Source organism: Rhynchophorus ferrugineus, unplaced genomic scaffold, assembly GCF_030347505.1.
Source record: "Rhynchophorus ferrugineus isolate W39M unplaced genomic scaffold, kcgeb_rfMv2 rfM10, whole genome shotgun sequence".
Lineage (NCBI taxonomy): Eukaryota > Metazoa > Arthropoda > Insecta > Coleoptera > Curculionidae > Rhynchophorus > Rhynchophorus ferrugineus.
Window position 1 is genome coordinate 27,370,902 of NW_027472589.1, and position 20,767 is coordinate 27,391,668.

Consider the following 20,767-nt stretch of genomic DNA (forward strand, 5'->3'; position numbering starts at 1 on the left):
ATTTTTTTAAACATTTTAAAAGCAGAAAGATGATATTGAAAGAACGACAAAGCTCTCTTTTGCTAAGAATATGAGTTCCTATTTTGGTAAAAATATTACCACATCTAAATCGAATGTAATCGAACATGAATTTATAGGATTATATCAAAGTGTAAGAAGTCTTAAAAGATCCAGAAAAGTATTAAAATAAATTCTCATTGTCCGAATGGTATGAAACTAACACAAAATGGAAGGAAATGTGAAATATAGTATATTCAAATTTTTTTTGAATATATGTCATCAAGATGTTTAATGTATTGCCTGCCGAAATTTGTAAATTAGTTTTAGAATTAGACAATTTTTTCCTTCTCGTTTTATTCTAGTTAAGAAGAGACACAATGCTGTCTGAGTAGTTGAAACACGGAAAAGAATGAGCCTGTGAAACTTGCCCGCTGGTCAGACGTATGCAAAATTCTTGAAGGCATTACTGATAAGAGACTGTATAATTAACTGTAGTTTTTAGATGTACTATAATGTTAAAATAAATTATATTTGTTAACATTTTTGTTCAATTATCTTATTTTGATTAGAATTTTCTTGTATATCAAAGCCCAGCTGAATTAAAACTCACAGTTGATGCGTCAACATTGCGACGTTTTGACGTCACAAATTTAGAAAACATATATACAAAATAAATTTGAATAGACTATAGGATATATTAAAACATATAAAGGACATGAAAATGACTTGGGTAAGTTATTTCTATTAAAATAAGATAAGCAATCATCAGACTGGCTACTAGCAGCTAAAATTTCGACGTATGCTATATTAGAAGAAATCCTATATTAGAAAAATTGAAATCCAAGAAAAATGTCATGTTTATATATTGATCAATAAATTATTTTTGTCATCAATTTCAATTTATTTTCCTATAGAAATTATTTTATAATTAAAACAACATTTACAAGAAGTACTTCAAATTACTACATACACAATAATTAATAAATTTTATTTCTTATGTTACATATTGTTTTGTTTTTTTCCTTTAAAATATATATTTTTAAATCAAATGTATCTATAAAAGATTCTCCATATTACATTTTTTATATCATAGAAGGTGGAAATTGTACCAAGAAATATGTATTTCTTATAATATTCATCAAATATACGTATAAGTGACAAAAACTGACAACGTTGAAAATTAAAATTCTTGTATGCATTCCGAGCGTTTCTATGCGTAACCTCCTGTCATTTACTTGCAAAACTAAATATGACTTTATTTAACATCTAATAAGTGCCAAATTAAATTCATATTTTTAAAAGATTAAAAGCAAAAAGAATTTAAAGAAATTTAAAGAAGAAAAAAAAAGAATTAACACAATGTAATATAGTACAACTAACACATTTGAGTTAACGATGTAAAAAAGAAAAGCACTCACCGCATACAGTAGATATCACTGATTGCTACTTGTTTCAATACAATACACAATTGACATAATATTTTGAAGAAAGCATAATATACTGTTCTTTCTTAATAAATGCCCAATTTTTCAATTTATATAACGGCAATTACGCTACTAATTAATAAGTCCTTCTAAGGAATATATTGTAATACATAAGATATAGGTTTTTATTTTGTTGATTTAAAAGTAGTATATAGAATTTATGGAGAAAAAAATAGTTTAAAAACCTATGGATTCGCCAAATAATACTATTTCTCAATAATCGTTACATTAAATTTTCAGGGTACAATTCTTTTAATAAAACTTTTAAACAGCATGAATAACTCAACAAAATAGTACCAATACGAAAATGAAATATGTTACTCTAGTCTTTTAAATGCCAAAATATGCATTATCCTAGAATATAAAAATATTATACTAAGTAAAATTATTAATTATTAAATTAATAAAACATTAATCAAACAATTATGTTTTATTATATTAGATTATTGTTAAAAACGTGGAACTTTTTCGCCTTCTAATATATGCAAAATTTAAAAAATAAGTCAAAGGAAAAATTTAATTATAAATATTTGAACAAACGAGTACTAATACAAAAGTGAAGTACCTTTAGCTTTTAAGTGCCAATATATACTTTATCTTGGAATATAATAATTAATACTAAACAAATACAATTATAAAGTTTTAAAAATATTAATAAATAAAAAAAATTAAATAAATAAATGCTTCAATCAAACAATATCAAATGATAGATCAAAACAATTATGCAATGGGAAGATATCTCCTTTTACTCTCATCGCCATTTTAGTATAAAATTATTCATATTAATAAATCATAATAAATACGACGAGCTAATGCCTTGTTACTTGGAAGACTTCGTGAATAGCATGATGGTTAATATCGTTATTTTATGCTAAATAATTGTTTCAAAACGCTTTAAAGATTTCGAAAGAAAAAATACAAATGTTAGGGACGCTCTAAGAAAAACACTATACAAATCGAGCGTCATTAATGTATCACGTTTCAAAATACTTTATATTAATGTTATACACGAAGCGTGACCCTAATAATATATTTTGTTCTAAAATACTTTAAGCAAATTCAAATAAAAACAATAATACTTACCACTAATTAATCAAAAAATTAGCACAAACATTCGTCATCGCGATTTAAAACCAAATTAAATCACCTGGGGGAAAAATTATAAAACAACTTATTTCCAAAGGTACCTTGATGTACATAAAGGAATTATAGGCAATACATAGATGCGAATGCCCTTTTCTTGTTATTTTATTAGTGATGACGACATTAAAAAAGACCCAATGACATGAACATTTTGAATGGTTACAGAAATATCTTATTTTATAGATTATTTCTGGACATTATGATTATAATTGGGACTAATAATTAAAGAAAAGAATATTTAATATTATTGGAATAAAATAAATAATAAAGATGCCTAGTGTGGCCATCTAGCGGAGGAAATGGATAAACGGTCACAATGTGAAGGGTCTTAAAACAATTGAAATAAGGTGTTTGTAAATTTAGTTTATAAATAATATTTTTCAGTAAAATACTAAGACCTATCAGTGTAAATTTAAACAAAAGTAATCAAAAGATAGAAACTAATGGAAATCACGTTCATTTGAACCGCCCCAAAGTAATCTCTTTATGAAATGTATATATATGTAAGTAATTTATGGCTATCATTTAGATATACATATAAACATTTAGTCATTTTATATTCACAGATAAGACAATGAATTGATATTGAAATATATTTTTTTTAACTTTTGCAACTAATTTAATAATTTAAACAATTTTTATTAAACATTTGCATAATAAAACATTGAAAATATTTCAATGACACTTTTTATTCATTTGAAACAATAATTTCTTATTTATCGAGTTTATAAAACAAAAAATAATGAAACAACTATGTTCTATAATAAGACATCACATTTTATCAGTGTTAAATTATGACTAATAATATAAACCACTATTTTTATCACATACCACATGCCTTTAAAATACATACACGACATTCAAAAATGTAATTGTTTAAAAACTCTGAATACTTTGTAAAAGTTAATGTGACAGGACTTGTTCAACCTGAGATTTTATGGTACTTTGTTCGGTTGATTGGTGTTCCTAAATCATTAGAAACTATAACGTTTATCCCTCGAAAGAATGTCAAACAATATTTGACTGTCACTTTTTTCATCGTCACTGTTGAGTTCAGACTTTACATCATCAATTAGGGTTTCACCCAGTTCATATCTCTCACTGTTCAGTTCATAATGTCTCCCAGCTGAAAGAGCTAATTAAATTTGTGTATCAATTTTTAAAGAAATAATTTTATACCTGTTTGCCGGCTTTGTGATGAAGTAGATCTAATTTTATGGATGACATGGCCAGATATACCACACAGACACACAAACAAACCAATTATATTGATTGGAGACATCATATCACCATTTATCTCAACTGCAATGGCTAGGATAAATACTTCCTAAAAAATAACTGGTAGTAAAAAATAACTTTTCTTAGAGCATCAAACACTCTTAAACTACCTTAAATATGCCAGCTATGGCAAGAGTCAGACTTGATGTATAAGTAACCAAAGTAACTTCGCTTACTTCCATAAAGAAAGCAATGAATGCTCCTAGTAATACTTTCAGTGATAATATCACAAATGCATTCAGTTCCATAAACCCAAAAATCTGGCAGCTTCTGATTACATCAAAACCTAAAACCATCAAAGATTATTACAGAAAATTACAATGAAACATCACCAACCTTCATTATAAACAGCAAAGGGTAATACGGATATGATCATCCAGGGTTGCATATGATAGATCATATCAATCGGATTCTCCAGACCCATTTTTGACTTTTGCAGCATTAACTGAACACAAGTCCATCTTAAGCCACTTGATATAGATGCTACCAGTAGCAATATAAAGCCTAAGAAATTAAATTGTGTTGATTTATATGTGAAAAGCACCAAACCCAATGTTATCATGAAAACTATTCCACACAGACTCCAGGACTAAAAAAAAAAAACATTTACTTTTAAAATGATGCAAAAACTTCTTTGAATTTATTTACCTTCTTTTCAAGTTTGAACAATATTGAAAAGAATAATATAAAAACTATTGTAGTGGACTTAGTCATAGTGTATCTGAAAAGTTAAATCTATATTAATTTACTTAATTAACCTAAAAATTAGCAAAGACTTACAAAGACACTGTTATCAGTTCCAAACCCCAGTTTGAAAAACCAATGTCGATACCACTAAAAACTCCAGTTGGAGCAACAGCTAAGATATAATCCCTCCATCCTAACATCACTCTCTGCTTGTTGTGTCTCTTTATAAAACACAGTCTCACTAAAGCGGCGAGAATAAATTTCACGATCATATGTGTCACCACAGTAAGTAAAGGAAAAGGAAATCTCTAAAAGCAAAACATAGAATTAAATATTATACATTTATGATAATTAACGACATACCTGTAATAACCATCTCTGATAAAATGTAAGACCAACAGAAGGAATGTAATAAGTTCCTATCAAAGCCCCAGTGAACACAGCCGACCACAAACACGAGGGTGTACAAAATTTTCGTTTCATTGGCTCGAAATCTACAGTCTCTCCTTCGTTTGTATTATCATCCTCTTTATCAACAATGGAATATTTAACCCTGGAGCTTTTTCCAAACATATTGAGACACCGCACAGTTTGTTAACACCATTTCTCAGAGCAGTTACAATGAAATATTTCTTTACTACACCGATATTTACATTATTTGATACCTTATTAATTATGTTAATATAAAATGACCATAGTGTGTATTTATCTTTTTTTGAAAACAAACACTGACGTGTTAACTTGTATGCGCTGTCATTTTTCCCCGATCGACAAGTTCAGGATTCTTCTTCTTTTTGAAATTCACAAAATTTCTGTAAACAGTTTTCTTTAGTACAGAGGGATATTATCGAATAATCAGCAAATGATTTTAACTATCGATTTGAAGTTACTGGTTTGACGTAATCACCCGCAACTTAACCTTATAGATAAATCAATGCAAATTTTGATTGTATTTACACATATATTAAGGTGTAATTTTGTTTTATTTGTAGTATAATATCATAATAACTTCTAGGCAATATCTGTGTTATTAATTATCTATTAATGTATTAAGGGTATTCAGGATAGTGATAAGTTGAAATAACATTTTATTAACAGATTGTCGCTATTAATAAAACATTAATTTGTTAAATATGTTTGCTATTAACATTAAAATTTGCTAAAACATTAATTTGTTTTATTAATAGCTAATACATACAAGTTTTGAAAAGAGAATTTGTCTATTTAAAAAAATACCTACCATACCTACTATAGTATGGCTTTAATAGCCAATATTACTAGATATATTAGACTCTAAAGTCATCGAAAATACTTTTTTCTGACCCTATATTTTACTGAAAAAAAGGAGCTTGAGAATATTTCACATTTTTATTTTCTATTTTATTATAAAATCCATGCCCTTCCTATAATCAAATCATATTCTTAAATTATTAAAACGTTTCATTTCTGTCGTTAGTGTATAAGAAAATGCGGCATCCATTCCATTTTTTTCAAATCCGAAGTAAAAGTACTACATAAAACTAACTTTGTATACACAACTATATTTATTTAAAATTAATTAATATTTGGTATGAAAAATATTAGTAAGCAAATATTCGTACAACAAATTAAAATATATTTACTATTTCAGTGGAATATTGTTAAACTAATAAATATTTCGATAGTCTTAAATCGATTGTACCCATCACTAGTTTCCTTGGTTGTCTTTGTTTTTGTATTACCGCATCGTAAACACAAATAACTTGTTCATTGTTTTTTTCTTTTAGTGATATTACGTGTTGATTAAAGATGGACGGTATCCTGGCTATTGGGCATTTTTGCGAAACTCACGGACCGTGTATTATTCTTTGTACACAGCGTTGCAAAGAAGAGCCACAACAATTTCCTCATAATCTCATAGTTCCGGTATGCGAGGCTTGCCAGTCATTGGATTTAGAACAGGCAGTGGTCAGTAAAGACGAGAACGTGTGTTATGTTACAACGAGAACACCATTACAGCAGGACTTGGCTTTTTTATTAAGGCAGGCAGTGGTTAGAAGCCTCAGTTGTGAGGTATATTCAATATTTTTACTATAACAAATCAATTTATTGAAATAACTATTTTGTAGGAGACAAGCAGGGATAGTGGTACATTATATTTTGGAGATAATGAGAGAGGACATGTCATTAGTCATGCATTTACAGTTCAGGATTCACTAGCCAGGGGTTTTCAAAGAAAGTACTGCATTCTGATGTTAATGAGAGATAGAGTAAAAATTTACATTGAACATTATAATAATTGGTTTCATTAATTAATGTGTATGTTTAGATTCACTTATTAAACTGCTGGCCCTTTTTAACCAAGCACATTGCAAACATAGCAAAAGATCTACAAGACAAATCAGCCATAGTCAACAATAATGAACAAATGCATAAATCACAGAGGGCCTTGAGACAAGCACAATCATCACCTATATGTACGGGCCGCTCACTCAGCCACCTAACAGGAGAAGCTGCTATCTTTGCTCATATTCATCTGTGGTTTGTATGGTTACTTAGTGTGGAGACTGTGGTGGAAAAGCCAAATGATGCTCCAGAACTTCCAGTCCATTGCAACAGCAACTTCAACTTAAGGACAATTTATAAGAAGATGCAACAGGTAAGTGCACAATATTAAAACAGTTTGTTCATTAATTTTTTTGTGATATATTATATTAAGGACACATTTCAAAGAGTCTGCTATTGTTACTTAATTGGTATTAGAGTGGAATCTGAGTGTGAGGAAATTGAGAAAAATTTCCAACAGATACTGCCTAAGAAATTCGTTCTACCCAAAACAGGAGACATCTGTAAGGTGTCTAAAGTGGATGAGCTGTATCAAGCCACATGGCATGGTACCTTACCTCAAAAATTGCCTAGTTTGTTGGTCTTAATTGAGTGTGCTTTGAAAGATGAAAACCTACCAAGCAAAGCTTTGGAACCCCACATCACTAGCTTGGTGATGCAGTGGTACAATATCGCTTGCACACTGTGTTGGTCACCAGATAATAATTCAGATTTAATTAAATGTTTGGGTGTTCAAAAACAAGACATGCCTTTACTGTCTTATTGGATACCACAATGTAAATAAATGTTTTTATATATATTTTGTATTAATACCTACTTGTCCTTGAGCTCCTTACTAAAGAAAAATTATGTCCTTGAATTTATCTTCTATCTATTGTTCTCTTAAACATCCTCATCTGTAGAATTTTCGTGTTTCTCCTCTAAAGTTGGATCTTCATCCTCATTATTTTTCCTTGTTTTAATCTGTGTTGCACTATAATAGACAAAAACTAAAGGAAAATGTTGGGCCCCCACCTCTCTAGTACTATTGAAATGGCTGTACAATATTACTGATCACTATATTGGTCATCACTTTGTCATTCCTATAAAAAACTTTTAAATGTAGGTATGTTAACAAGCAGAAGTATATCTGTTTTTCATATGTACTTTGGTTATTCACTATTTGTATGTTTTAATTGATCTTCTTTTTCCTTGTATTCCGTAAAAATAAAAACATACCAACTAAATCATTGGAGCCTTCATGACTATATTGGTCATTAAGATTTTGTAATAATACCCAATTATTCTTGAGATCTTTTAATGGGATACTTTTAAATATATCCATGTTAAGGGATAGTAAAACTATATTTGCATGTCCATTATTTATTGTATATTTATACATTCTTTTGTTTCTTCTTTTTCTTTGTTTTCTTTTTTAACTTCTTTGTGTTTTCTGTTGAGGCAACTTCTGCAGGAATTTCAGAATCTTCCTCTTCATCCTTTTTCCTTTTTTTGACCACTATTTCCTCATCTGAACTTGTTTCCACCTCTACTATAACTGCTCTCTTTTTAGGCTCCACTGTTACTTTCTTGAATTAAAATATTAAAGTGTAATATGGACTTATGATAAAAACTATGTTTGAAATTCTTACCTCACTTTCCTCTATTTCTGTTACTTCTTCTTCCTTTACTGTCTCATTCCATTGTGCTACAGTTAAACAAGTGATCCTACAATCAGTCTCAACTGATGATATTTCTTTTAGTTTTGTGGTCCATACTTTTATTTGCCCACTACTGGAAGCAGTTATTATATATCCCTGGTAATATTGAATAGCTTTTACCCTTCCTGAATTATAAATATTAGATAATAAAAAATAAACCTTGTAATATAAGAAAAATCTCTTACCAGAGTGTGCTTGTTGAAAAACTTTTTGTTTCTGGTCTTCAATTTCCCAAATAGCTAGCTTACCATCTTCATACCCCACACATATTGTGTCATTGTCAATCCATGATGAACAAGTAACCTTTTCTTCATGTTTTATAACAGTTAGAACACCACCAACTTTAATGCTCCAAATCTCTGTGTATTTGCCACCTTGCAAAATAAATCTGGTATCATCAGGAGCGAAAAGGATCTTTTCCAAACTCTTTGGATCCTGACACTTAGGATATACATTGATTGTATAAGCTATACGACCTTTGATTAAGTTCCATGTCTTGACAGTGTAATCACCGCCAAGGGTCAGAGCGAGTTTACCACTAGAATGAACTGCTATATCCAATATGCTGGATCCTTTATGTGCTTTCTCCCATAACTTTTCTAACTGCCAGTTTCCTACTCTAACAATTGCCAAGGAGCCATCCTGAGCGGCCGATATTATGTGTGAGTGGTTATTAGTAAATGCCAGACTAGTGATTGTGCTCTCATGGTGTGTCAGCATACAGTGTTCCTTCCTGGTTTTGAAGTCATATATGATTATTCGATCATCTGCTGCTCCCGACGCCAAATAATGATCGCATGTTGCTAATGCTCGTATGCTTCCGCTATGGTCGTGAGATGCCACACTTTGTACCAGTTTCCTCCTCTTAAATAAGAAATGGCATTAAAAGAATTTCTGATATAGATGACAATACACCTACCTGTGGCGAAAAAATATACCCTAACAAATATTCCTCATATGTACCAGCAATTATTTCAAAACTTATATCGTCCTGCATGGTTTTGTTTTGAAAATATGAAATAAAAATAGGTTAGGTCTTACTTCTGCTACTTGGTTTCTCGGATTCTTCTATTTGAGCTAGGAGTTAGGCATGTCGAAAAAATATCGATATATTTGTGTCGATGTTCCCTTACAATTAAGTACCAAACCAAACCTTTATTTTTTATTAAAAATAACTAAATAATTCTTCAAAAAAATATCTGCTTCCTTGATTTGACAGATATTTCAAATTTGAATTTGTAGTCTTAACTTTTAAATGTCCAATATTTTAATTCATCTTTAATTATAGATATTTAATAACATAGTATAATAATATATATAGTATAATTAGTATAATATAGTATAATACTTATAATAATTAATAAACTATAAGTAACATTTTAACCGGATTTATGTAACTGATCAATAAAGTTATCAAGTCGAATGAATATATCTTAATATACTCAATATTAGAATTTAGAAGTACTAAGAATTATTAAATATACTCAATATATTTCAAATTGAGCTCTCAGGTTATCGATCTACAAACAGTATACATTATGTTTTTTGTCTAGATCTCTATATCGAAAGCTCTGCACTTGTAAATAGAGAGAAACAAAATTATATTTTTGGGAGAAATTGGAATTTAGATTTAGTGATATTTAAATCTATAACATATTTTTTATATTTAACTAATAGTATATAAACAATAAAAATGGTTTTATTTATAAATAAAATTACAAATAACTCTATTTAATAGTTAGTTTATACGAATAGGTTGGCTCGAAAACCACAGGTGTTGAAGCATCAAAACGCTGCTGGGATTATCGCAAGTTTAATATTTTGTGATTACCGGATGTCCTTAGGGATGCTCCCTGTTTCGTCTCCCACCTAATTAGTTCACTGATTAGTTAGTTAAAATTCTGTTAATACAGATTTTTATAGAGAAGTCATTTAAATGTATTTTTATATAAGAGCAAACTTTAAAAAACATAATTAAGTAAGTTTTTCAGTGTAATAGCTAAGCCCTGGCCCCCTAAGAAGCGATATAAGCTGACCTCCCTTTTCGAGAAACTATATATTAGTCATTTTCTAATCAGTAATTTCAATTTCATTCCTCACAAAATTAGTTGACAACGATGGTTAAAATTTTAATGGATATACATAAATCTGAGAAAGATTAGTTCTTTAGGGTTTTAAGTAAATCCAGCATCAGTTCAGTTCCTCAAATATTATGTATTTGTATACTCGCTTCATTCTGTACAGGAAATTGTTCTATATTTTCTGTTTCCCCTACTACACAGTCAAAGTACTCATTACTCATTTGCAATAAACAACTTTATGTGACCAAATACGGTTCATACTTACTATTATCAATAATATTTAACAAATGTCGATTTTCTTATTTTCCGTGCTTCATTTAGTAGCTGTATTGCTATGATTTGGTAATCTTCTCAATTCCCTTCAGGTTCATCGCGCAGTTCTTACGGTTTATAATCGACTGAGAAATCAATATCGTTGATTTTAGCTCAAGTTGGTCTTTCGACGAATCGATTAATTTTTCAGCGCGAAATTTGTATAAGAATGGTAAAGGTAATATTGAAAAGCCTCTATAGCTCAGTATAATTGCGTTTGGAGCCCTTTTATTTGTATTACTAGCAGCAGTGATTCACGGATTGACGCTAATTTCAATTTGTTGTCGATTTTAGCTGGACTGGGATGCAAACAATAAAGTACTTGTTACTAATTTATTAACTCAATTACTTACAACGAAGGCGGCGTTTTTGGCTTGGGTTTTCTAACTCGATCTCTTCAATGTTTCATACGGTCCTCTCTAGTTGCCTCGTAACGCGGTATATCTCCCCTCGCTGAGAGAATATTATATTTTCCAAGAATTTATGAATATTTCCAGTAAATAAATAACATACAGGGTAAAGGATTCACTACACATTTGCAAATGTAACCAACGATGGCCGTTGGTCCATTAAAAATGTAATAAAATTGATCTGGACAAATGTCATGTAATTTCTAGTTTGTACCCTATTTGGGTACTTTGTTGACTACCACTTGTACTTTTTCTATATCTCTAGACATAGAAAGTCTCTTTCTTTTGCCATAATAACCCTGGCGGCAATATCAACGTAAATTTTGGAGGCGGAACCTATAATGTGATTGTCTATCACTATTGAGAAAAAACATTAATACATATTAGATATGGAGCTCATATAATATAAATCCATTATTCTAAAGACAAATTATTCACTTTTAATAGACTCACAAGGGTGGGCCGGAAAGTATCTGAAATCTGCACCGCCGGTATCCTTTAAAGCGTGTTCATAGCAAATTTTTACATTACCAAAAAATCGTCCAAATATTTACAGAACACCTGTTCATTCATCAGTTACATCCGCGTATACTTTGAGAATACCGCCAAAGCGTAATAGAAGTAAATCAAACTCAAAGCTCTAATATATATTTTTAATAACATACAATTACATACATGAAAATATGTTATTAAAACACTTTAAACTATAAACAAAAGAAAAAAATAACAGAACCTAAAAGTCACGAGTACTATATATAATACTTTCTTGAGGAATTACTAGACGTGTTTTTTAACAATGTTTAACCTATGTACAACATAGTTCTCGCTCTCGGAGCGAACCGATAGAAATGCAAAAATTTGGAATTATAACAAAGGACCGTTTTGAAAAGACAACATCGTTTGTAGCTGGTGAGAGGAAAGATGGCAAAAAAACCTAATCGGTAAATTTACGGTTAACGTTGCGACCGAACAAGGCGTTACGTATCTGGGGGATCAGCTGTTGAGAGATTAAGTCCAATCTGGCTTCCATGGTGTTGCTGATCTTGATCTTGTTGTGGTGGGCGTACAGCTCAATTCCTCCGGTGGTCTCTTGGGAGAGCTGCACTTCGTCGTCGATGACCAGGTTAACTTCTTTTCCTGTGACATCCTTGTATTTGGTCGCGACAGTAGGTAAAACAGACTTGACCAACTCCCTATCCTGTGGCCTCACGCGTAACAGGATTCTATCCTCAAATAACTGCAAATAGCAGATCATTAAATATTTGTCGATACTAAGCAGAGATTGTATTTACTTGGTATAAAGCTTGGAGGATCAAAGATTCAATGATCTGGGCATACCGGCCTTGATCCCTGGTAACTTCACCCAATTTTTTGCGTGCCTCTTCAAGGACAGCCCTTACATGATCTTCCCTGACCTTCAACACCTTCAGACGTGCTTGATTCAACATGTTTGAGGACTGACTAAAATTGAAAGTGTTAATTAACTATATTACTTGGAGACTTATTAATTCATTTCAGGAAATCATTATTCATTATAATAATTAATAAGACTAATTATTTTCTGAATAATAGTCTTTAAAAGATAATATACTACATTATTAAATAAATACATGTCAATTAGATCACATGACCTATATTAGGTAATGCATAAATAGTGCTAAAGACAGTTGAATCCTTACATTTTCTTTTGTAATTCAACCTGTTTTTCTTTCTTTTCATAATATTCCATGATTTTCAAGCGCTGCTGTTGCACCAAACGTCCTTTCTCAATGTTGAACTCTTCTTCAGCTTTGGCATCGATTTCCTCAGCCTTTTCATTGGCTTCTTGCTCAATGAAAGCCATCATGTGTTTGATCTATGATAAGAAAAGGGTGTTAGTTCTAATAGCTTTTTGGGGTGACAAAAAGTGTGATCTTGAACATGATTTTATACCAAGTGTTTACATGTCTGTTTCTGCTTTAAACTACGAAAATACTTACTTGCTTTTGCACGTCCGAATCGCTGAGAGCCATGGTTGCTGTTAATTTAGTTTATTGATAAAAACTAAGAAATAAGTGTGTCTCAAACTCTGAGCTCCTACCCGACTACGCCTCGATAGAACTGTAATTTACCACTTGGGTGTCGATTGATCATATGATTAGAACAAGTGACATTTGTAAATGTCACGTGGTGACAGCCAACACAAAGGTAACCATGTTGCCAATAGAAAATAGATTAACAATTGAAATTTGTCTATATTTTGCTTCTTGAATATTTTAATAACATTATAAAACATGTCCTTAATTATCAGTAATAGCATCAAAAACAAGTGCGATTATTTATTATTCTCTTAAACAAGAAATTGGATTGAAATCCATATAAAATATAATATTTGTAGAAAATTTTGTTTTTTGTTGCTTAGAGGTTGCCTAAAGTCAAGCCTTGTTTTTAAAATCCTTGGCTATTTCGCATATTTAAAAATTCTAAAAGTTATTTCTTTTTTCTTATGTGTTAGACCATTAATCCAAAAATTTAATTATTATTAAAATGAGTTCTATGCCAGTAAGCTCTTCAACTCTGCTACCTTTGGGTAACTGTTAATTTTTTGTTTGATGAGGTTATAAAACGTTTATTTTTTGCAGAATTGGTAGACAAATGTATCGGTTCTCGAATTCATATTATAATGAAAAACGATAAAGAGATCGTTGGTACCCTTTTAGGATTCGATGACTTCGTTAATATGTTATTAGAGGATGTTACCGAGTATGAAACTACCCCAGAAGGTAGGAGGGTCACTAGATTGGATCAAATTCTGCTAAACGGAAATAATATAACAATGGTATAGTTCCATTATGTTTGTGTTATGATTGTAGTGTAAATATACATTATTTCAGTTGGTACCTGGTGGGGAAATGCCTGAATAAAGACAGAACCAGAGAATAATAGGATAGGGTACAAAATATATATATATATTTTGGAAAAATACAGTTTATTTTAGTTAATCCTTTCAAACTTAGTTTTTAAAATATGTACAAAACATATCAATTATGTAAGTTTTAATTTACAATATGAATAAAGCAATTTGTCATATTCCATGATTTAAAAACAATGGGGATTGTACAATTTGTCCACAGAGCTGCGTACATAAAATCAGGGAGTTACATTAAACATTAATCTATTTGTACAGGTTTGATATTCAAGTTAGTTTCAATCTACTATAATCCCTTAATAATGAATGACTAAGTAGAATATAAAATGGTTTATACACAAGAGTCTCATTTTTGTACATGAACACAAATTATATAAAATGTGTAGAAGATAAAATTGTTTCAAAAACAAAGCATTTAATAAATAATGACTCGCCCCAAACTCAAAAAGTTTGGGGTAATGTTAGCTTATAAAATAAAATTTAATCCTTCGACTTACTTTTCTATTCAATCATAGTAAATTATTAAAAAAGGTATATAATATTCCATTAATCTTCACCTTTAGGTGGTCTTTTTAACCTTTTATGTTTCATTTCTTCTAGATATTTAGCTTTAGCTTTGTCACATGCCGTATCACAAATGGATTCCACCAATAGTTTTACCGCTTTCACTTTAGAATTGACAGACTCTGTTTTTCTTTTTGAATGCTCCCTGGATAAGTGAGCTGAGAGATCGCTGATTTCAGCAAAGGCTTGATTGCATTTTGAACAGGCGTATGGCAACAGTGAACCAGTATTCCTCAGCACTATGGAGTGAGTGTTGTGGTGTTGCTCTAATTCATCTCTTGATGAGAATCTTTTGAAACAAACTATGCACAGAATCATTTCATGAAAAGATTCATAATGATCAGATAGTAAATTAAGCTGTTTGAACCACTGGTCACATAAGTCACAACTAATTATAACCTAAAAAATGAAGATATAAACTTGGAATTCGTCTAGATATTTGGGTTTTATTACTTCGAATTTTTCATGGGCTGTCTTACAATGATTAGAGAGAAATAATGCACTGTCGAAAGACATGTCACACACATCACAAGTCACAAAATGAATTTTACGATGTTCAATCATCTCATCTTTGCTCTCACACACCAGATTACATTTGTGGCATATCTCAGTGTAGTTTTTTAAATATGTTGTCTGTTCACATTTATACTGAATGATTCCCAGATTTAAGTGGATGCTTTCGTAATGGGATTTAAGACAGAATATACAGCCTACAACTGAATTACAGGCTTTACACGGGTATCTATTCAGTTCATTGTTATCCACAGGTTGACAAGTGTAAACTAATATTTCATTTGGAATACCCTCCAGTATATTCTCTTGTTTCTAAAAATAGCATACACAGCACTGCTTAATGATTCCCTCAAGTTATTTAAAATATTCCCTACCTCAATAGATATTTCAGAATCATAAGAAGCCTCACTTAAAGTGACTGTACATCTTTCTTCAACATTTTCACTAGTCGAAGCGTATCTGTGGTCGTCTACTTTATAATCTTCGATATTAACTAAATCGGGAGAGTCAATTTCCTGTATGGAAATCGTCCGGCAGCCGCTTTTACTTTGTTTCTCCTCTTCGTTATCAGAAAAATCTTTTTCGGTTACTTCCAATATGATATTTTCGGCGGTCGAATCCATGTTGCCCTGATATTCTAAATAAATAATTTCGGGTTCTTTCTTTACATCGTCCGAGATAATTTCGTCATTTTCACTCATTTTAACCAAAATTTAGTTAAATATTTGTTTACTTGTTAGGTTTAAGTATCAGTAATCAGCTGGTTTCGAATACGATTAGCACCAATTGCCACCGAGAGATGTCGCTGGTTTCACACTGTCGAAATTGTAATACTTTTTTTTTTCAAAAATATTTTAATTGTTGGGTATCAAATTTGAAAACTACCGGATTTTTGGTTAATTATAACTTGCAGCTCAGATATGTATGGTAAAAAAACTGGATGGAAATAACGGAAAAAGCGTTTTCTTTGTTTGAAAGGAACGAGTTCATGCGCCGTGGGAAGCGGTTCTTCAGTCTTGAAATTTCTACGCGTCCAATGACAGTGTCCAATAAACGCCGATTAAAATGGACGGTATGTGGGCGATTTCTTAAACCGTCGGTTTTTACTAGTTTTTAAGACAATATTAAATGAACATACGTCTAAAATGGTGACAATAAAGTTCTAGTGATACAGTTGCGTGTACTAATCAAAATATTTACCCTAGAAATAAGGTAGGACACTGTTTATTTCATCTTGTTTCCATTATAACCATAATTTGGACATGGAGTGAAGCTTTGTCCCCAGTTAAAACGATTTTATGTTAAAATGGAATCTCGTACTCACGTAAAATATATAAACCAAAAGCTTTAATTAAATATGTTTATTGGTTAATCGAAGATTATATTGATTATTCGGTAAAATTTAATTGCCCTGTACTGTGGCAACTGTTGTGTTGGGTGATGTGTAATAAATATAAACAAAAATCGTCCTAAATAGAGGAATGTCCCAACCTTTTATTAATACTTATGGCTGCGAAAAAAGCTATTAATGTTTTATTTTCCACGAATAGCTCGTCAGGCAAAACCATATTTATTTTTTGAAAACAGACCCACCGTACTGGTGTGTAAAATAATTTGATTTATTCCCTTGCGTAGAAATATTCGCCAGACGGGAGATGATAAAAAGATGTCTTTTGAACGTTGTGTGAGTGTTTTGTGTGGGTTTAACGACCTTTCTTAACTCTAAATTTAGTAAAAGGATTTTATAGGGAGACCCTGGGATCAACCGTGTGTGTGTGTGTATGTTGCTAGTTTAATACCGGAGCATGCACGATGACTTGTCGTCGTTTTCCATTACCGAAAACAGTTTCGCGTTTCGACTAAGGTCAATCTAATATCGATAACATGACGTTTCAACTTTTTTCAAAGAAGTCTTGTATAGTTTACCTCAAGGTGTACACACAAGCCGAAACGCGTATGATATCATTCTTATTTTTAGACCATTTGTGTAGAATTTTTCAGAATATCAACCCTAGCATGTTTTTTATTTATACCTAGTGTGAAGTTATAAATATCTAGAGCCACATCTGCACAGTAGTTTTATACATTTTATGTCTGTTATAATAGCGTTATAATTTATTTGGCACTAATGAAGTTTTTATACTGTAGCAATTTAATATAACGTTTACCGGCATAGAGCAGAAACATAACGTCAAAAAGTTTTAATCTTGTTAAATGGATATTGACTAATGGCCATCACATGATTTCTATTAAAGTTAACGTATAAAATACACCAATTATTATTCGTAATACGGGAGTTTAGGTTGAAGTATCCAGTCCATGTGTAAGCATGTGAAATAAATTGAAAATAAATGGATAATGTATGCCTATTGCTTGAAGTCGGATTTATGTTTTTTCTAAATTTTTTATCTAATAAAAAGTTATTTTATTCCAAATTATAAACAATATAAGATATCAATATTTAAAGCCTATGTTCATTCAAAATTTTCGTATGGGTTTTCCGACAAGCTTTTTTCTTTTAGTTGACATTCGAATGATTTGCAGACTTGTATTTGGGAAATTTTTTAAATTCTATTTACACTCTATATAGTCCGCCATCCATGTAATCAGTAAACATAAACTATTGAAAAATGGTCTTATTATAATAGATTTGATAAGAAAAAATTAATTAATATCAATCAATATTACAGGACTATATTAATTCATAATATGTTTAGTGTTTATTAGGATGGTTTATCATTGTCTCTAGTAAAACAACCTTTTGTAATAGTTACGTCTGGTATTTGGATTTCCGAGCTTTTATAACATTCTATTATGTTTCCTTTAAAATCATTAACCGCATTTCTGTCCATACCGGTATCTAATTATTATTACGTAAATTATTTATGTTTCAAACCCATATTGATCGATACTTTCTGTATCCTTTTATTAAACGTAATAGTTTAATATTTTATACCATTTCATGGCGAGTTAGGTTCGTTAGTTGAAGAACTTTGTGGTTAGCCGGGTATTCGGATGTCAATATATTTTTATGACCCTTTTAAAATTACCAACTATTTTTGGTTTATACCTGTGTCGGGAATCATTGGCAGGTATAAATGATTATCTTCCGCAAGGTTTTACTGATATCTATTTTATAGGAGATGTTTTAGTAAGTAAATTAAGTCTGCGAAAGTAATCCACGCCTTTTGATTTCGGTAATATTTGGGCTTTGATATTTAAATTGCAGTGTATTTATGTTCTTATTTAGTTGCGTTTCGTTGAATTGTGCATATATCTGCAAGGCTATTAACATAACATTTCTTAGTGATTTCAGCATTTAATGATACATCATTCTTTAAATCTAAAACCAGCAACCTTTTTATGTTAATATATACAAAGTTTGACGTGGCTTGATGGTTGAAACTTATCTGAATATGCAAAAGTAGGTGTTTTGTGTTATAATATTTAAATGTCACAATATTTTTTAAAGAGCAGCAGTTTCTGATAATTCTGATGCTATTTTTATGGTTTTGTGTTAGTGCAGATGCCATATTATTTGTTATTTCTACGTTATTTACCCATATACGTTTCCCCATGAAAATATAAATAAACACTAGAAGAGTAAATATTAGATGAGAGTATTGATGATTATCAAGATAAGACCGAGTATTTTCTTGTACAAGTAAATATAATGTTGACCAGTGTATTTATTGGTAGAACAATAGTGAGCGGATCTCACCAAGTTTTGTACATTTTATCGCGCTCCACAACTTCCCACAGCCAGTTGTTTAGTACAATGCAAATTTTAACGAATTCCATAGTTTATTAGATAAATAAATGAAACGGTTAGATTAGTGAGTTTATTGTTTTTAACCGACTGTGTTATTTTTTGTGATTCCATGGGTGTATAATATATTTTTTTGAATTTTTGTTTGTACTAATTTGTATCAACATTTAGGTAATTGTGGGGAAATTATTCATTCTATCGTAAGTTCTACCTTTTGTCTTTCAATGATACAATATACATTTTTGTGAATTATTACTTAACAATTCCAGATACATTTTACATATAATTTTCTCTCTACGTATTGGACATTGGATATGCTTAATACAATCATAATTTATAAAATTAAATTATTTTATTCTTATTATTCTGTTGTATTTGCATTAGTATGTGTTTTCCAAATTAAAATTAAGTGACTAGTTAAGGTAAAGTTAAGTTTAGATATTTATACATTATACAAGCTCTTGTGATTTGATTCCTTTCAATCTTTTGATTTCCTGCGTGTTATCCAGTAGCTGTATTGCTTCCACGTTCCTGTGATTTAGTAACCTATTTTAAGGCGAAATCTTGGATAACTTCGTAAATATATTAGATTTCCATGTATTCTTGCGTTTCTTCGTTGGTTACGTAGCGATAATGATTAGTGATTCCGGGAGTTGTCTGGTTCAAGTTGGAAGTACCTTCCTACTGTCCGGTATATTTCTTTGATTTTGAGTCTGATATGCCTCTCTTTTGTCTAACGTCTCGTTTCCAATTCGACCTATCATTGAGAGGGATGGATATGGAAAGGTATTTCGGTGATTTTGCCGGAGAAATCGGTCATCCCTCAAGTGATATAATTATGTTTTTGCCGTTTCATCGCAACGCAAAATTAACATGGCGATTTTTGGTTTATCTATAGCATATATTTAATGCATCTACGCATAGGAGTATATATATATTTAGAGCTATTAAGCTATATTTTCCTCTAGTCCATTTGTAGATTTTGTTGATTGCCACTTGTGCTTTTTCTATCAAGACAGAGATATGTCATAACAGCTTAACTAACATTGCAGTGTAGATCAGATGCAGGAGTGGTCTCAAGACACCACCCTGCGGATCTTAGTGTATTATTTTTCGTAGAACTTATTCTGATAATTTTGAATTATGTTGATGGATAGATTAGTACTATACAAGTTTCAATATCTACTATTAAGTTATCGCTTGATTTCCGATAATTTTTAGTTGTTTCTTGATGTAGTTGTACCATAAACCTTGATATTCAGTGCTTTAATGAGTAAAATAGTATGAATATACTTACAAAGCTTATTTTGTCCCTTCTGAGTCTCGAATTCGAAATTGGTGATTGATGATTTCATTTAATAAATTAACACCGTGAACTGTGATGCATGTGCTAGGAATCGACGGACTAAGGGTGTTTTTAAAAGTTTGAATGTCTCTTACTTGGTGTAGTTTATGGCTGGGAGTCGTTGAGCGCCTTCAATCCACCTTTTTTAACCTTACATCTTCAGCTGCGATACTTTTGCCAGAACTTCACTTTACACCAAGGGACGCTTCGAGTAATTGTGGAACGATTGACAATCCAACGTCAACCTA

General features: G+C 30.9%; 7 protein-coding genes across 16 annotated transcripts in view; 3 read left to right on the forward strand and 4 right to left on the reverse strand.

Annotated features, from left to right (window-relative positions):
- The first annotated feature begins 3,081 nt into the window (after window positions 1-3,081).
- Window positions 3,082-7,714, forward strand: BHD (folliculin). 3 transcript variants are annotated; one of them, XM_076416296.1, is made up of 5 exons: window positions 3,082-3,130; window positions 6,359-6,644; window positions 6,701-6,841; window positions 6,901-7,230; window positions 7,291-7,714. In XM_076416296.1, exons 2-5 carry the CDS (start codon window positions 6,381-6,383, stop codon window positions 7,699-7,701), a joined length of 1,146 nt encoding a protein of 381 aa, XP_076272411.1. In that variant the 5' UTR covers window positions 3,082-3,130; window positions 6,359-6,380; the 3' UTR covers window positions 7,702-7,714. The 3 variants fall into 3 exon arrangements, with proteins under 3 accessions (XP_076272411.1, XP_076272410.1, XP_076272409.1); XM_076416295.1 differs by lacking the exon at window positions 3,082-3,130 and adding an exon at window positions 5,512-5,561; XM_076416294.1 differs by lacking the exon at window positions 3,082-3,130 and having other exon boundaries at window positions 6,291-6,644.
- LOC143203949 (solute carrier family 35 member C2) lies at window positions 3,299-5,404 on the reverse strand. 2 transcript variants are annotated; one of them, XM_076416292.1, is made up of 7 exons: window positions 4,956-5,404; window positions 4,686-4,900; window positions 4,554-4,626; window positions 4,242-4,494; window positions 4,016-4,191; window positions 3,807-3,954; window positions 3,299-3,753 (listed from the first exon to the last, which is right to left on the reverse strand). In XM_076416292.1, exons 1-7 carry the CDS (start codon window positions 5,163-5,165, stop codon window positions 3,602-3,604), a joined length of 1,227 nt encoding a protein of 408 aa, XP_076272407.1. In that variant the 5' UTR covers window positions 5,166-5,404; the 3' UTR covers window positions 3,299-3,601. The 2 variants fall into 2 exon arrangements, with proteins under 2 accessions (XP_076272407.1, XP_076272405.1); XM_076416290.1 differs by having other exon boundaries at window positions 3,299-3,762.
- A 549-nt stretch (window positions 7,715-8,263) lies between the features above and the next one.
- Window positions 8,264-9,683, reverse strand: LOC143203950 (p21-activated protein kinase-interacting protein 1-like). The gene is made up of 4 exons (XM_076416293.1): window positions 9,537-9,683; window positions 8,803-9,481; window positions 8,549-8,742; window positions 8,264-8,485 (listed from the first exon to the last, which is right to left on the reverse strand). The coding sequence occupies exons 1-4, from the start codon at window positions 9,612-9,614 to the stop codon at window positions 8,291-8,293; spliced, it is 1,146 nt and encodes a 381-aa protein (XP_076272408.1). The 5' UTR covers window positions 9,615-9,683; the 3' UTR covers window positions 8,264-8,290.
- Window positions 9,684-12,059: 2,376 nt separating this feature from the next.
- Vha26 (V-type proton ATPase subunit Vha26) lies at window positions 12,060-13,563 on the reverse strand. Its single transcript, XM_076416316.1, has 4 exons — window positions 13,400-13,563; window positions 13,100-13,275; window positions 12,713-12,881; window positions 12,060-12,657 (listed from the first exon to the last, which is right to left on the reverse strand). Exons 1-4 carry the CDS (start codon window positions 13,430-13,432, stop codon window positions 12,355-12,357), a joined length of 681 nt encoding a protein of 226 aa, XP_076272431.1. The 5' UTR covers window positions 13,433-13,563; the 3' UTR covers window positions 12,060-12,354.
- Window positions 13,564-13,820: 257 nt separating this feature from the next.
- On the forward strand, window positions 13,821-14,489 carry LOC143203958 (U6 snRNA-associated Sm-like protein LSm5). Its single transcript, XM_076416320.1, has 3 exons — window positions 13,821-13,989; window positions 14,042-14,238; window positions 14,294-14,489. Exons 1-3 carry the CDS (start codon window positions 13,947-13,949, stop codon window positions 14,321-14,323), a joined length of 270 nt encoding a protein of 89 aa, XP_076272435.1. The 5' UTR covers window positions 13,821-13,946; the 3' UTR covers window positions 14,324-14,489.
- LOC143203954 (uncharacterized) lies at window positions 14,370-16,207 on the reverse strand. The gene is made up of 3 exons (XM_076416315.1): window positions 15,780-16,207; window positions 15,346-15,717; window positions 14,370-15,291 (listed from the first exon to the last, which is right to left on the reverse strand). Exons 1-3 carry the CDS (start codon window positions 16,104-16,106, stop codon window positions 14,875-14,877), a joined length of 1,116 nt encoding a protein of 371 aa, XP_076272430.1. The 5' UTR covers window positions 16,107-16,207; the 3' UTR covers window positions 14,370-14,874.
- A 210-nt stretch (window positions 16,208-16,417) lies between these two features.
- The window catches only part of trio (trio Rho guanine nucleotide exchange factor), a 379,571-nt gene continuing 375,221 nt past the window's right edge, over window positions 16,418-20,767 (forward strand). For all 7 annotated transcript variants that reach the window (XM_076416297.1, XM_076416301.1, XM_076416300.1 and 4 more), the window contains exon 1: window positions 16,418-16,617. The gene's annotated coding sequence lies outside the window, so the exon portion shown is untranslated. The remainder of the gene's footprint in view (window positions 16,618-20,767) is intronic.